Below are 13,820 nucleotides of genomic sequence, written 5' to 3'. Positions count from 1 at the left end.
CCAGTCCTCTTCTGGATCATCCAAATGCTCTCTAGCAAACTTCAGACGGGCCCGGACATGTACTGGCTTAAGCAGGGGGACACGTCTGGCACTGCAGGATCTGAGTCCCTGGCGGCGTAGTGTGTTACTGATGGTAGCCTTTTTTACGTTGGTGCCAGCTCTCTGCAGGTCATTCACTAGGTCCCCCCGTGTGGTCCTGGGATTTTTGCTCACCGTTCTTGTGATCATTTTGACCCCACGGGGTGAGATCTTGCATGGAGCCCCAGATCGAGGGAGATTATCAGTGGTCTTGTATGTCTTTCATTTTCTAATTATTGCTCCCACAGTTGATTTGTTCACACCAAGCTGCTTGCCTATTGCAGATTCAGTCTTCCCAGCCTGGTGCAGGTCTACAATTTTGTTTCTGGTGTCCTTCGACAGCTCTTTGGTCTTCACCATAGTGGAGTTTGGAGTGTGACTGTTTGAGGTTGTGGACAGGTGTCTTTTATACTGATAACAAGTAAAAGGTCTAAACAACTGCCATTGATACAGGTAATGAGTGCAGGACAGAGGAGCCTCTTAAAGAAGAAGGTACAGGTCTGTGAAAGCCAGAAATCTTGCTTGTTTGTAGGTGACCAAATACTTATTTTCCACCATAATTTGAAAATAAATTCTTTCCAAATCAGCCAATGTGATTGTCTGGATTTTTTTTCTCATTTTGTCTCTCATATTGATGTCTACCTATGATGCCAATTACAGGCCTCTCTCATCTTTTTAAGTGGGAGAACTTGCACAATTGGTGGCTGACTAATTACTTTTTTGCCCCACTGTATGTATGGACATGTGTCTCTGTGTGTGTATGTACATGTGTCTGTGCGTGTGTATGTACATGTGTCTGTGCGTGTGTATGTACATGTGTCTGTGCATGTGTATGTACATGTGCCTGTGTGGGTACATGTGTCTGTGTATGCACATGTATCTGTACATGTGTCTGTGTGTATGCAAATGTGTCTGTGTGTGTACATGTGTGTGTACATGTGTCTCTGTGTGTGTACATGTTTCTGTGTGTGTACATGTGTTTGTGTGTGTGTGTGTGTGTCTGTACATGTGTATGTATGTATAGACATGTGTCTGTGTATGTACAGGTGTCTGTGTGTGTCTGTGCGTGTGTATGTACATGTGTCTGTGTATGTACATGTTTCTGTGCGTGTGTATGTACATGTGTCTGTGCATGTGTGTGTACATATGTCTGTGTGTATGTACATGTATCTGTGTCTGTACATGTGTCTGTGTGTGTGTACATGTGTGTGTACATGTGTCTGTGTGTGTACATGTGTATGTGTGTGTGTGTGTGTGTATGTATGTGTGTGTGTATGTATGTGTGTGTACATGTGTATATGTGTGTGTGTATGTATGGACATGTGTGTGTGTGTATGTACATGTGTCTGTGTGTGTGTATGTACATGTGTCTGTGTGTGTACATGTGTCTGTGTGTGTGTACATGTGTCTGTGTGTGTGTACATGTGTCTCTGTGTGTGTGTGTGTACATGTTTCTGTGTGTGTGTATGTATGTGTCTGTGTGTGTACATGTGTCTCTGTGTGTGTGTACATGTTTCTGTGTGTGTGTATATATGTGTCTGTGTGTACATGTGTCTTTGTGTATGTGCATGTACATGTGTCTGTGTATATGTGTCTCTGTGTAAACATACATGTATGGGTGGTTTGGAGAGGTTCAGGATGATGTGGTTATTATGGGTGTTGGAGTATGGGGCATTTGAGGTACAGCTGGGTTGGATAGAAGGTAGGATATGCTTGGTAGAGATATGGTTTGGTGAGTGAAACATTATGGAGGGTTATAGTTGTATGCGGTGCAGTGCATGGTCTAAGTATGATGGAGTGTTTAGGGGGCCATTGGCCACCCTGATGTAATCTGGGTAACATTTAACAGTGTCATTGCATGAGATAATTTATGAGGGTGTGTTTAGGGGTGGAATTAAGGGTGGGACAGGGTAGGGGTTGGGTGGGGCAGCTGGTGCCGAGTAACTCTTAAGGCATGGCTAGTAGCTCAGGACTTGAAATTTTGAGCCCTGTACTACACTATATCTGTTACACAACAAAAGTGAAGCACCAGAGAAATTTTTACAGTATTTGCTCAAGTAAGCAACAAAAATTGGATAAAATGCCGAGTGTATTGCGCAGAGACACTGGAACTGAACAAACAGGTGATAACACACAGGCAATTCTCAGAAAGCATGGCATAATATTTCAAATTACTGTACCATACAACCCAGAAAAAAATAGGGCTGCATAAAGAATGAACCATAGTCAATGATAGAGTGGAAGAACCATGCTGTTTGATGCAGATATGCCAACCACATACTGGGGGGAGGCAATTATAGCCACATGCTATATCCAAAATCATCTACCAGGAAAATTAACTCCATATGAACTGGGGAATGGAAAGGCCCCAAATTTGAACCATCTAAAAATTTTTGGAAGCAAAGCCTATGTGCACATCCCAAAAGAAAAACGTACAAAATGGGATGCTTGTGCAAAGGAAGGTGTACTTGTTAGGTACAGTGAATCTCAAATCGTATACAGAATTCTACACCAGGACACAAAGATAGCCATCACTAGAAGTGTAATTGTTTATGGCACTTCATTGTGTTCAAAATTTCATGAACTAACACAAACACTTCAAACTGAGGGAAATTCCATGTCAGTATCATGAAGATAAGCAACAAAGGGACACAGAAACAAAAATGAACGCAGACAATCCAAATACTATAAAAGAAGAAGAAACCAGGTCACACAAGGCTTCAGTCCACCAGAAGCAATAAAGGCATCCCAGCCAAACGTCTGTCTTATGTTGCTTGAATAGCCTTGAAACCAGAGCCAGATTTATGGGATGAGATGCAAAGACTTCCAACCCATGAAAGACAAAAGTGGATTAGAACTGAGATCCGAAATGTGGACTGCAGTCTTTAAGTCATTTCACAGATTTTCAATGGGGGCTTAAGTCTGGGCTCTGACTAGGTCATGCAAGGACTTTCACCTTTTCTCCTTCAACTGTGTGGTCATTTTTGCTGTTTGCTTTGGGTCACTGTCATGTTAGAAGGCAAACCTTCTTCCCAATGACAACTTTCTGGCTGAGGGCAGAAGATTTTCCTTTAGAATTTTACAGTATTTTGTCCATTTGTCCTTCTATTCTGACAAGTGCTCCAGTCCCTGCTGCAGAGAAATGCCCCATAACAGGATATTACCACCTCCATGCTTTACTGTAGGAATGGTGTTATTTGAATGGTGAGCTGTACTGGATTTCCGCCAGACATATCGTTTAGTGTTGGGGCCAGATATTTAAATTTTAGTCTCATCTGACCATAACACCTTTTTCCATGTGGCCTCGTCAAGGTGCATTTTAGCAAAGCTCAGTCATGACTGCATGTGGCCTTTCTTGAGGAGTGGCGTTTTCTAGCAACCCCCCATACATGCCACATTTGTGGAGAATTTGTGATATTGTCACATGCATACAATGACCATTCTATGTCATAAATTCCTGCAACTGCTTCGGTGTTGCTGTAGGCATCTTGGTAGCCTCTCTGAATAGTTTCAGGAGATGGATACCAAAAATGATCAATGCCTTGAAGCACAGTAAAGTCTATTATTAACAAGTGGAAGATATTTGGTACAACACAGACCCTCCCTGGCTCAGGATGTCTCTCGAAACTGGATGAAAGAGCCAGGAGGAACCTGGTCAGAGAGGCTATAGGGTCTGTGTTGTACCAAATACCTTCCACTTGTTCATAATAGACTTCACTGTGCTTCTAGTCATTGATAATTTTTTTTGTATCCATTTCCTGACTTGTACCTGTCCACGACTTTATTCAGGAGATCTTTTGACAGTGCTTTGCCACCCATAGTTGATTGTTTACTTCAGTTGCACTACCAGGGACTGAAATGGTCCAGGAAAGCTCTTTTCATGCTGAGCTAATCAAAATGACCACAGCTGATCACAGTTGAAAGTCAGATTGCTTTGTGTGCCACTAAGAAGGTGATTAGCTACACCTCATTGAGTTTACAAGTTATTTTAAGGAGGGGGGTGATAATTTTTTTAACTCAGTGATTCTGTTTTTGATTTTTTTCTAACATGGTGGTGTTATATCTTTCACTTGGATGTCATAAGTTTCACTGAGTAAATACTGATGGATAAAACAAAAACTGTGTCTGTCTTCATGTAAGGCTGCAAAGCAGCAAAATGTGATTATTTTAAAGGGGGGTGATTCTTTTCTACTGATATGGACTGGGTAATGTTTCAGAAATGTAAGGATGCCCCATCGTGTGATGGAAATTAAAATTCTCAACCTACAGAGAGCTGAATTCAAAGACACCCCAAAAATCAAAGTGTAAAAAAAAATTCATTGCAGCAACTCAAAATGGTACTGACAATGGTAGTAGTCTGTATGGCCCCCATGTGCTTGTATGCATGCCTGACAACATCGAGGCATGCTCCTAATGAGACAATATATGGTGTCCTGGGGTATTTCCTCCCAGATCTGGACCAGGGCATCACTGAGCTCCTGGACAGTCTGAGGTGTAACCTGGCGGCATCGCATGGACCGAAACATGATATCCTAGAGGTGTTCTATTTGATTAAGATCAGACAAGAATGGGGGCCATTCAATGGTATCAATTCTTTCATCCTCCAGGAACAATTCTTTCATCCTACAGGAACTGCCTGCATACTTTCATCACATGAGGCCGGGCATTGTCATGCACCAGGAGGAACCCAGGACCCACTGCACCAGTATGTCCATTGATTTCATCCCGATACCTAATAGCAGTCAGGGTGCCATTGTCTAGCCTGTAGAAATCTGTGGGTCCCTCCATGGATATGCCTTCCCAGACCATCAAAGAACCACCACCAAAACGGTCATGCTGAAAGATGTTACAGGCAGCATAACGTTCTCCACAGTTTCTCTAGACCCTTTCATGTCTGTCACATGTGCTCAGGATGAACCTGCTCTCATCTGTAAAAAGCACAGTGGCAGACCTGCCAATTCTGGTTTTCAATGGAAAATGACAGTTGAGCTCTATGGTGCTGGGCAGTGGGCACAGGGCCCACTAGAGGACGTCGCCTTAGACCACCCTCATGAAGTTTGTTTCTGATTGTTTGGTCAGAGGCATTCACACCAGTGGCCTGCTGGAGGTCATTTTGTAGGGCTCTGGCAGTGCTCATCCTGTTCCACCTTGCACAAAGGAGCAGGTACTGGTCCTGCTGATGGGTTAAGGACCTTCTATGGCCCTGTCAAGCTCTCCAAGAGTAACTGCCTGTCTACTGGAATCTCCTCCATGCTCTTGAGACTGGGAGACACAGCAAACCTTCTGGCAATGGCACATATTGCAGTGCCATCCTGGAGGATTTGGACTGCCTGTGCAACCTCTGTAGGGTCCAAGTATCACCTCATGCTATCAGTAGTGACAGCTACCTAGCCAAATACAAAACTAGTGAAAAACAGTCAGAAAAGATGAGTAGGTAAAAAAATGTCAGTGGCCTCCACCTGTAAAACCATTCCTGTTTTGGGGGTCATCTCATTGTTCCCCATCTAGTGCACCTGTTGTTAATTTCATTAACACCAAAGCAACTGAAACTAATAAACAACCCCCTCTGCTACTTAACTGATCAGATCAATATCCCAGGAGTTTAATTGACTTGATACTATCCTCTGATTAAAAGTGTTCCTTTAATTTTTTTGAGCAGTGTATATCAGCTACACCATTAGAATTGAATGCCACATTATTACATGAAACACATATTGTATTGATGTAGGGATACATATAGTGTAGGCAGTTTTGTTTATTATCTATATTGACGTCTCAATTTAGTAGTAGCGCGCAAGTATTCTAGTTCCAATGTTTCTTAAAGATGTTTGTGAATTTAATATATTCTACTATGAAAGGCATAAAAAGGAGGATTTTGTTTTTTTTTATCTACTGTAACTGTCTCACTCCTATGCTATCTAACCCACACATATCTCAAGAAACAGCTAACTTGACAACCATGCTTTTTTTCTTTTTTTATCAGATGACTGTGACAATAGCAAGAAAAAAAATGCAGCATCATGTTTTCTACACCCTTATTCCTCTATACTTTCTAAATATTCTGATTACTGTAAAAGCATTTACAGCTTCACATACAATAAAGTAAAATAACCTGATCGGGGAGAAACAGCTTTTTGGTTGGGAAGCCAGTCCTATCAATGGCAAGACAAAGAAAGGGGGTTGACTGGGAAACCATTCCTATTTACAACTGGTAAACGTGATATTTCCCATCACTTTAGATAGATTTTCACTAATTTCTGTGAAAGAGATGACGCACAGCTGTTCCTCTTGCACTGCCTCATGGCTGCACATAGCACTGTAATTGCAAATGGGAGTGAGCAAGTACAGGAGACTCCTTTGGGACTACATAAAGCCCAGCCAGTGTTGCCAACCTCCTGCAGCATTTTTTACTGACAAAGCATGGAAAATTACTGACAGTATGAAAAATGACATTAAAAACTACATCAATATTTAAACAGTCACAAAACAGGTCAAGGGCGCTATTCCCAGTGTTATTTATACGTATAAAAAACCACAGTGCATAATTACAAATACTGTGTCTAATCTCCCAACTTAATCATGCAAATAACATAAATAAATAAATAAATAAAATGTCCATTCAAAATAAATGGTCCATGCAGTGATCTCATGAATATAACTCTCCTCTGCCGTGTGCCCAAAACCAGTGAAAATATAAAAGAATCCAATATTCATCCACCACATGCAGTAAGATAGGTAACTTACCAGATGCCCATTATTGTGAGCATAATATATATTCCCAAAGGTGATGTCATCAAATTGGAAAACGGTCAGAAGTCAACACAGCCTCTTTGGTGTAACTCTCTTAATACATGGGATGTCACCATAAAAATACTCAAAAACGAAATAAATATTGCTCCCATAGTGTAATCAGTTGATTAAAATTGGAAAAGTAATGGTTAAAAGTGCACTCACGTGACAATGTGCCCCAAGGCTCTCAAACACAGCATGGGATAGATAATAGACACCACGCATCGCCACTCACTACATACGAGCCGGCGTGCGTTCCACGGGTAGAATCCAACCCACTGGAAATGACATGCAGAAGGGACTGGAAGTGACGATAGCGACCAGGCCTCAATGCATTGCGTGGAACTACATCATCAGGAAGTCAATCAGGAGCTTCCTAATGACGCGATTCCGCAAAATGCATTGAGGCCTGGCCGCTGTCATCACTGCTGGTCCCTTCTGCATGTCATTTCCAGTGGGCTGGATTCTACCTGTGAAACGCACACTGGTTTGTATGTAGTGAGCAGCGGTGCATGGTGTCTATCATCCATCTCATGCTATGTTTGAGAGCCTTGGGGCACATTGCTATGTGAGTGCACTTTTAACCACTACTTTTCCAATTTTAATACACTGATTACACTATGGGACCAATATTTTTTCTTTTTTGAATATATTTATGGTGGCATCCCATATATTACAAGAGAGTTATACCAAAGTGGCTGTGTTGACTTCTGACCTTTTTCCAATTTGATGAGATCACCTTTGGGAATATATATTATGCTCACAATGGTGGGCATCTGGTAAGTTGCCTATCTTACCTCCCATGGTGGGTGAATATTGGATTCTTTTATATCTTCACTGGTTTTGGGCACACGGCAGAGGAGAGTTATATTTCTGAGATCACTGCATTGACTTTTTATTTTGAATGGACACTTTATCTATTTATGTTATTTTCATTATTAAATTGTGAGATTAGACACAGTATTTGTAATTTTGCACTGTGTTTTTTATATATGTATAAATAACACTGGGAATAGTGCCCTTGACCTGTTTTATTTTTTATTTTTAGAGTGTCAGTACGCTTTGAAGGTCTGCTTTTTTTCCCCTGATAGGAGGCATAGTAATTTGGGTTGGCACCCCTTTTTGTAGGTTAATATTTAAACACAATATGGAAACACTGACAATACCCATAACAATTAATTTGACTGGATTACATGTACAAAAGTCAACACAGCATAACAAATTATGAGCCACTGATATCTACAGACAGTTGTAAAAATCACTGAATTTTACAAACTTTCCATAAATTTACTGACGGTTGGCAACTCTGAGCCCAGCAGGTACAAGAAGACCGACATGTGTGTCTTGCAGTGTGGCAGGGGGAACGTTTGAGAAAGGGGAACGTTTGAGAAGGAAGCCCAGAGGAGAAAAATTAAGAAACAAAACCCATCAAATGAATGTAAGTTCTGCATCTCTCTTTTGTAAAAAATTACTTTAGTATTACTTTAAAAATTATGATTATTATGCATTCAAATATCATCATACATTTAAAAATTATGTACAAAACTATTACCTGTAAACTATTGTTGGATGTATGGGAAAAAATATATTAAGAATTTACAGCAGAAAATGGTTTCGACTCATCAGATATGAAGAGCAGGGTGGAGTTGCCATGACACAGCAGAAACCATACTAGGTGTGGCTTGGCAAAGTTGAATATAAATCAGGGTTAAATTCGTGAAAGAGCAGAAGAGTTAAACTTCTCAGTTGAATCCCCAGCAACAGCTAAACCTCATCGCTAAAATGGTCCATTGGACAGCCGAAGAGAAATCTGCCATCACCTCAACATGGTCAAAGGTCAACCAAGAGCAGGATGGTGCTGATGCCCTGACCAGGTAAGCAAAATGTTTATCTTTTACTTAAAAAAAGCGATGTAACATCAGACATGGTCTTTCTATAGCTGTAATTATAAAATGTAGCAGGACTAAAATCTTTAAACGTAGCTGTAAAATGTATTTCATACATTTTTGCACATATAAAGCTTCTGTCTTTGTAACATACTGCTTTATAGGAGCTTCAGATAATTACAAAAATTGTGCCCAATGAATCATTGATGAACATGCCATTAACAAACTGATCATTTACCTATCCTTTAGGCTATTTATCGTGTACCCCTGGACCCAGAGGTATTTCAGCAGCTTTGGAAACGTGTCCACTGCTAGCGCCAGTGCTAGTAATGCCAGCGTCCGTGCTCATGGCAAGAAGGTGCTCGGAGCCGTTGGCAATGCTGTTCAGCATATGGATGATGTGAAGGGCACTCTGGCTAAGCTCAGCAAGGAACATGCTGTTGAGCTCCATGTGGACCCTGAGAACTTTAAGGTAACCCAGACATTGTGTGATAATTTACTAAATGCCAGATCTATAAAGCTGTGTTCAAAATTAAGCATTCAATCAAGAAAAGTATAGGAATAATTAATTTATATTACTGTGTTTGTGCAGATTATGTTAAGCAGGAGATCCACACAAATGGTGTTAAGTGGGTTTTGTTACTGGTAACTTAATTGGCTTTGTTGAACAATAGGGTATGATAGAATAAAAAGAAATTTAGTAATGGCTTTTATGTTTTCACAGCGTCTTGCCCAAGTGCTGGTGATTGTCTTGGCTACCAAGCTGGGAAGTGCCTTCACCCCTCAAGTCCAGGCTGCCTGGGAGAAATTCAACAATGTTTTGGTGGCTGCCCTGAGCCATGGATACCACTAAATCCACATTTCAAAACACAGACTTAACATCATTATTGGCAGCAAATGTCTCTGTGATTTGTTAACTTTCAATAAAGCTTTCAATTCATAAATCATGTGTTTTGTTCTTTATACAATATAAAGTAGCTTTAAATAACACACCCAAAAAATATCTATAAGCTGAAAGGAATAAGCCAAAAGGCCTCCTAAGCAATACACACCCTGGTAATACAGTATATATTACATTTTCTAAATATGAATTTCAACTTTTTAAATGATTTGTGTAACAAAGACAAAAAAATGGGAATCATAATGAATGTAAAAAAATACAGTATATATTTATTTAATGCTTTAAAGTTGTTCAGAAGCCTAAACATCTTTTACCTTAATGAATTATCTGCATTATGGTAAAAAATGTTCCACTACCTGTATTACCCCCTCATCCCCCCTATACCTACTTGAGTCCTCACTGGATCCAGTGCCGTGCCTGTCTGTAACAGCTCTCCCAGGCTTTGCTGAGGCAGCAGCAGCCATTGGCTCTTGCTATTGTTAATCAAATCCTATAAGAGTGAGTGGGCCAGGGGTTGAGCTGTGCTGTCTGTATCACTAAAAGGTTTTTCACAACACCTTAAAATATAACAATAAACAGAATAGTAGACTACGCTACAGCGCAACCACATAAAACAATCATAAGAATAAATAAATTGTCCAACTATTCTCCAAGTGATAAACAAATGTCCCAATAATTCCAAATCATGTGAAGAGCTCTTCTACATCTTCGTGTAAACACACCATTAGTGCTTCAACCACCATCACACAAATTGGTCGCTCACTTCAATTTAATGACTACTGTGCTAACAGTAAGTCATAAATCCTTTCCCTTTAAGGGCGAGACTGTTGTTCCAACAAATGTTTTTATCCACTCGTAGCTTTTCCTATGATGTCATGTGTAATATTCATGCAAAAATACAAGACAGACAGCCCATAGTGTACACTGCAGATACATTTCTTTACTGCTGAAAAATGGTTAAAACGTACAGGATATAGCACTCCAAAAGTGCATGTTAAAAGCATATACATGTTCACCACAACTCTCCAAGATGGCCGTGTCGTGTGTAGCCCCTCCCCCTACACACGTTATGTCCTGGGCGGGACTTCCTCAGTAGGCCTAGACATGACATTCAATTCAGACTGTTGATCCAATAAACGTTTTCATCCACTCATAGCTTCTCCTATGATGTCATGCCTAGGCCTACTGAGGAAAAGCTACGAGTGAATGAAAAGATTTATTAGATCAACAGTCTCACCCTTAAAGGGAAAGCGCTTTTGACTTACTGTTAGCGCAGTAGTCATTAAATTGAAGTGAGCGGCCAAATTGTGTGATGTTGGTTGAAGCACTAATGGTGTGTTTACACGAAGATGTAGAAGAGCTCTTCACATGATTTGGAACTTTTGGGGCATTTGTTTATCACTTGGAGAATAGATGGACAATTTATTTATTCACATGATTGTTTTATGTGGTTGCGCTACACTATTCTGTATATTGCAATACATACATGTCTAAGCTGGCCAACTGCTTCAAAGTAATCCCTCCATGGCCAGTCCTTTGATACAGTTGGCCAGCTTAAAAATGTATTGCCATATGTGTTAACTAAAAATACCTATTTTTTTATTACGTTTGTTGGAAAGTGTGATTAGCAGTGTGCAGAGGGTTCTAGTGTTATGTGGCCACACCCTTTTAGCACCTGATAGATAAATGCATGTACAAGCTTTGGGATTTGAGCACAGGTATTTCTAGTTTCTGTAGAATAGTAGGTCAGTGGCCAGACCTAAACCTAGTAGCTCTCCCCCACTTTGCCCAGGTTGGCATTGTGTTCACAGTAGCATTTGAATTGGCAGAGCAGAGTAGAACTGGCCATAGAGGGATTACTTTGACACAATTGGCCAGTTTAAACATGTATTGCAATATGTGTGAACTAAAAATCCATATTTTTATTGCAACATTTGCTGAAAAATGGTAATTTGCAGTGTGCAGAGGGCTCCTCCAGGATGTCTATGTCTATGGCCACAGGAAGCATGGCTCGGGATCGAGCCCGCGGGTGTGCCACAGTAAGAAGGGACTTCCTATGGTGTCAGATGAGAAGAGGAGGAGTCAAAAGCTCTGGCAGGAGAGCCCAGAAGTGGAGGATCAAGGCCATTCTGTGCACTTTTATTACATAGAGCGTGTAAGTATAGACTGTTTATTGTTTAAAATAAATTAACTTTACAATCACTTAAGAATCACATCATACTTCAGGAGACATCTATACAGGATATTCCTAAGGGCACACACACACTATTTATGTGCTTCTGTGTCAGCAGTACATCATGTAATACATAGTATATGTGAGGATATGGTATGATATAATATGATATGATATACTGAATGTATTCCTGTGTATATTATATGATATATTAAATGTGTTAGAGAATATTTTATGTGATATACTGAATATTTTAATGAGTATATCATGTCATATGAAGCAAATATAAGGCTTCTTCTCACCTGTGTGGTGCATTGGGGTGTTTTACTGCAAGCATCTGCACACCACACCACCAGGTTGCAACAAGCTGGGGCATACCAGAGCAATAGAACTGCTAACGAATAGTGGTCAAAAGTGCTTGAGTTGTTTTTATGGGTTCTCACATCCCCATGGTGCTTCTCCAGACCTAATGACAGGTGTAACAGCTTCAGACGGGAAGACTCATAGACATCCACTTGCAAAAATTGCTAGCTTGTGATGTGGTCACAAATCACAACATGACATCAAAGGGAAAGAAAAGAATACCCTCCATAGCGAAGATCTGCATAGACATATAAAATGTATGAAGCCAGTGCATTTACAAAACACATGAGGGGGGGGGGCATTAATAAAATCCTAGGGTGATATTCCTTTGCCAATTTCCAATTTGGCCACAAGTGTATCACATATGCGTGGTCCCGGCTCTGCCCTACATGTTTTATATGTGACATCATCAGAGGCTTTATAAATTCCCTGCAAGTGACTGCGGCATCAAATGGAGCACAGCATCACTTTATTCACTAAGCTAAGTAAAATTTCAGCTTGTTAAGTAATTGTTATTTAATCTATTATTTAATCAACCCTGTGGATTTACACTAAGAGAGAATCAGTAAATCACCATTATGATGCAACACTACTTAGTAGAATGACTTAAAGCTCAACTCTGGGCAACTAAACAATTGTCCCTAGCAGTGGGGCTGTGCCCGTACTGCAAGGGTTAGGAGCTTGTTCTGTCTAGGCAAGAGGAGAAATGGATTTCCTTACCTGATCCTCATGAATAAGGTGTGATTGTGAAAAGTGTGATATTTTCCTTTGGACAGATAAAACTTATAAAAGTCTAGTAAAGAGATACTGTAAGATTTTTCTTTGGCCACGTGTGTTCTGTAAGTGTAAACACATTTTCACAAAAATTCCCCCTAAAAATCAACATTTTTAAGTTTACAATTTTCTACAGGACGCGTGCATAGCCATCTTTGGCCGCATATTGGACACCCCTAGTGTAGAGCATTAAAGGTGAGCAAACAGAATGCAATAGATAGCATATACTGTAGCAAAATGTACAGAACTGAGATAGTTTGGAATATAGAAAGTAGGGATGCACCGATACCATTTTTTGATCGGCGAGTACGAATACCAATACTTTCGGTAAAGTACTCGTCGATACCAAGTACTAACACTTTGCGGTGCGATTTGCATCCATACAAAATGTATGGATGCAAATTGCTCCTGATTCTCAGCTTTAGGATTGTGTGATTTCAAATTCCCACGGCTTTCTCTCCTATCCTACAGCTGAGAATCTGGAGCATCTGCCTCCATCCTCCGCCCGATAGCTGACACCAGTACGTACAGTATCTCACAGAAGTGAGTACACCCCTCCTAGCCATTTTCCCTCCCCAGTGTCATGTGACTCGTTAGTGTTACAAGGTCTCAGGTGTGAATAGGGAGCAGGTGTGTTAAATTTGGTGTTATCGCTTTCACTCTCTCATACTGATCACTGGAAGTTCAACATGGCACCTCATGGCAAAGAACTCTCTGAGGATCTGAAAAAATTAATTGTTGCTCTACATAAAGATGGCCTTGACCCTGAAACTGAGCTGCAGCATGGTGGCCAAGACCACTCAGAACAGGCCTCGTCATGGTCGACCAAAGCAGTTGAGTACACGTGCTCAGTGTC

General features: G+C 40.6%; 1 protein-coding gene across 1 annotated transcript; it reads left to right on the top strand.

The window, feature by feature from the left end:
• The first annotated feature begins 8,580 nt into the window (after positions 1 to 8,580).
• On the top strand, positions 8,581 to 9,697 carry LOC149472148 (hemoglobin subunit beta-2-like). Its single transcript, XM_089691691.1, has 3 exons — positions 8,581 to 8,741; positions 9,003 to 9,225; positions 9,478 to 9,697. Exons 1-3 carry the CDS (start codon positions 8,650 to 8,652, stop codon positions 9,604 to 9,606), a joined length of 444 nt encoding a protein of 147 aa, XP_089547817.1. The 5' UTR covers positions 8,581 to 8,649; the 3' UTR covers positions 9,607 to 9,697.
• The last annotated feature ends 4,123 nt before the right edge of the window (positions 9,698 to 13,820 follow it).

The sequence above is a fragment of the Staurois parvus genome, unplaced genomic scaffold (genome assembly GCF_062004578.1).
Source record: "Staurois parvus isolate SC_StPar_1 unplaced genomic scaffold, SC_StPar_1.0 ptg000022l, whole genome shotgun sequence".
Taxonomy (NCBI): Eukaryota; Metazoa; Chordata; class Amphibia; order Anura; family Ranidae; genus Staurois; species Staurois parvus.
The sequence above is the reverse complement of the archived record's forward strand: the minus strand, read 5'-3'. Positions and strand labels throughout refer to the sequence as shown.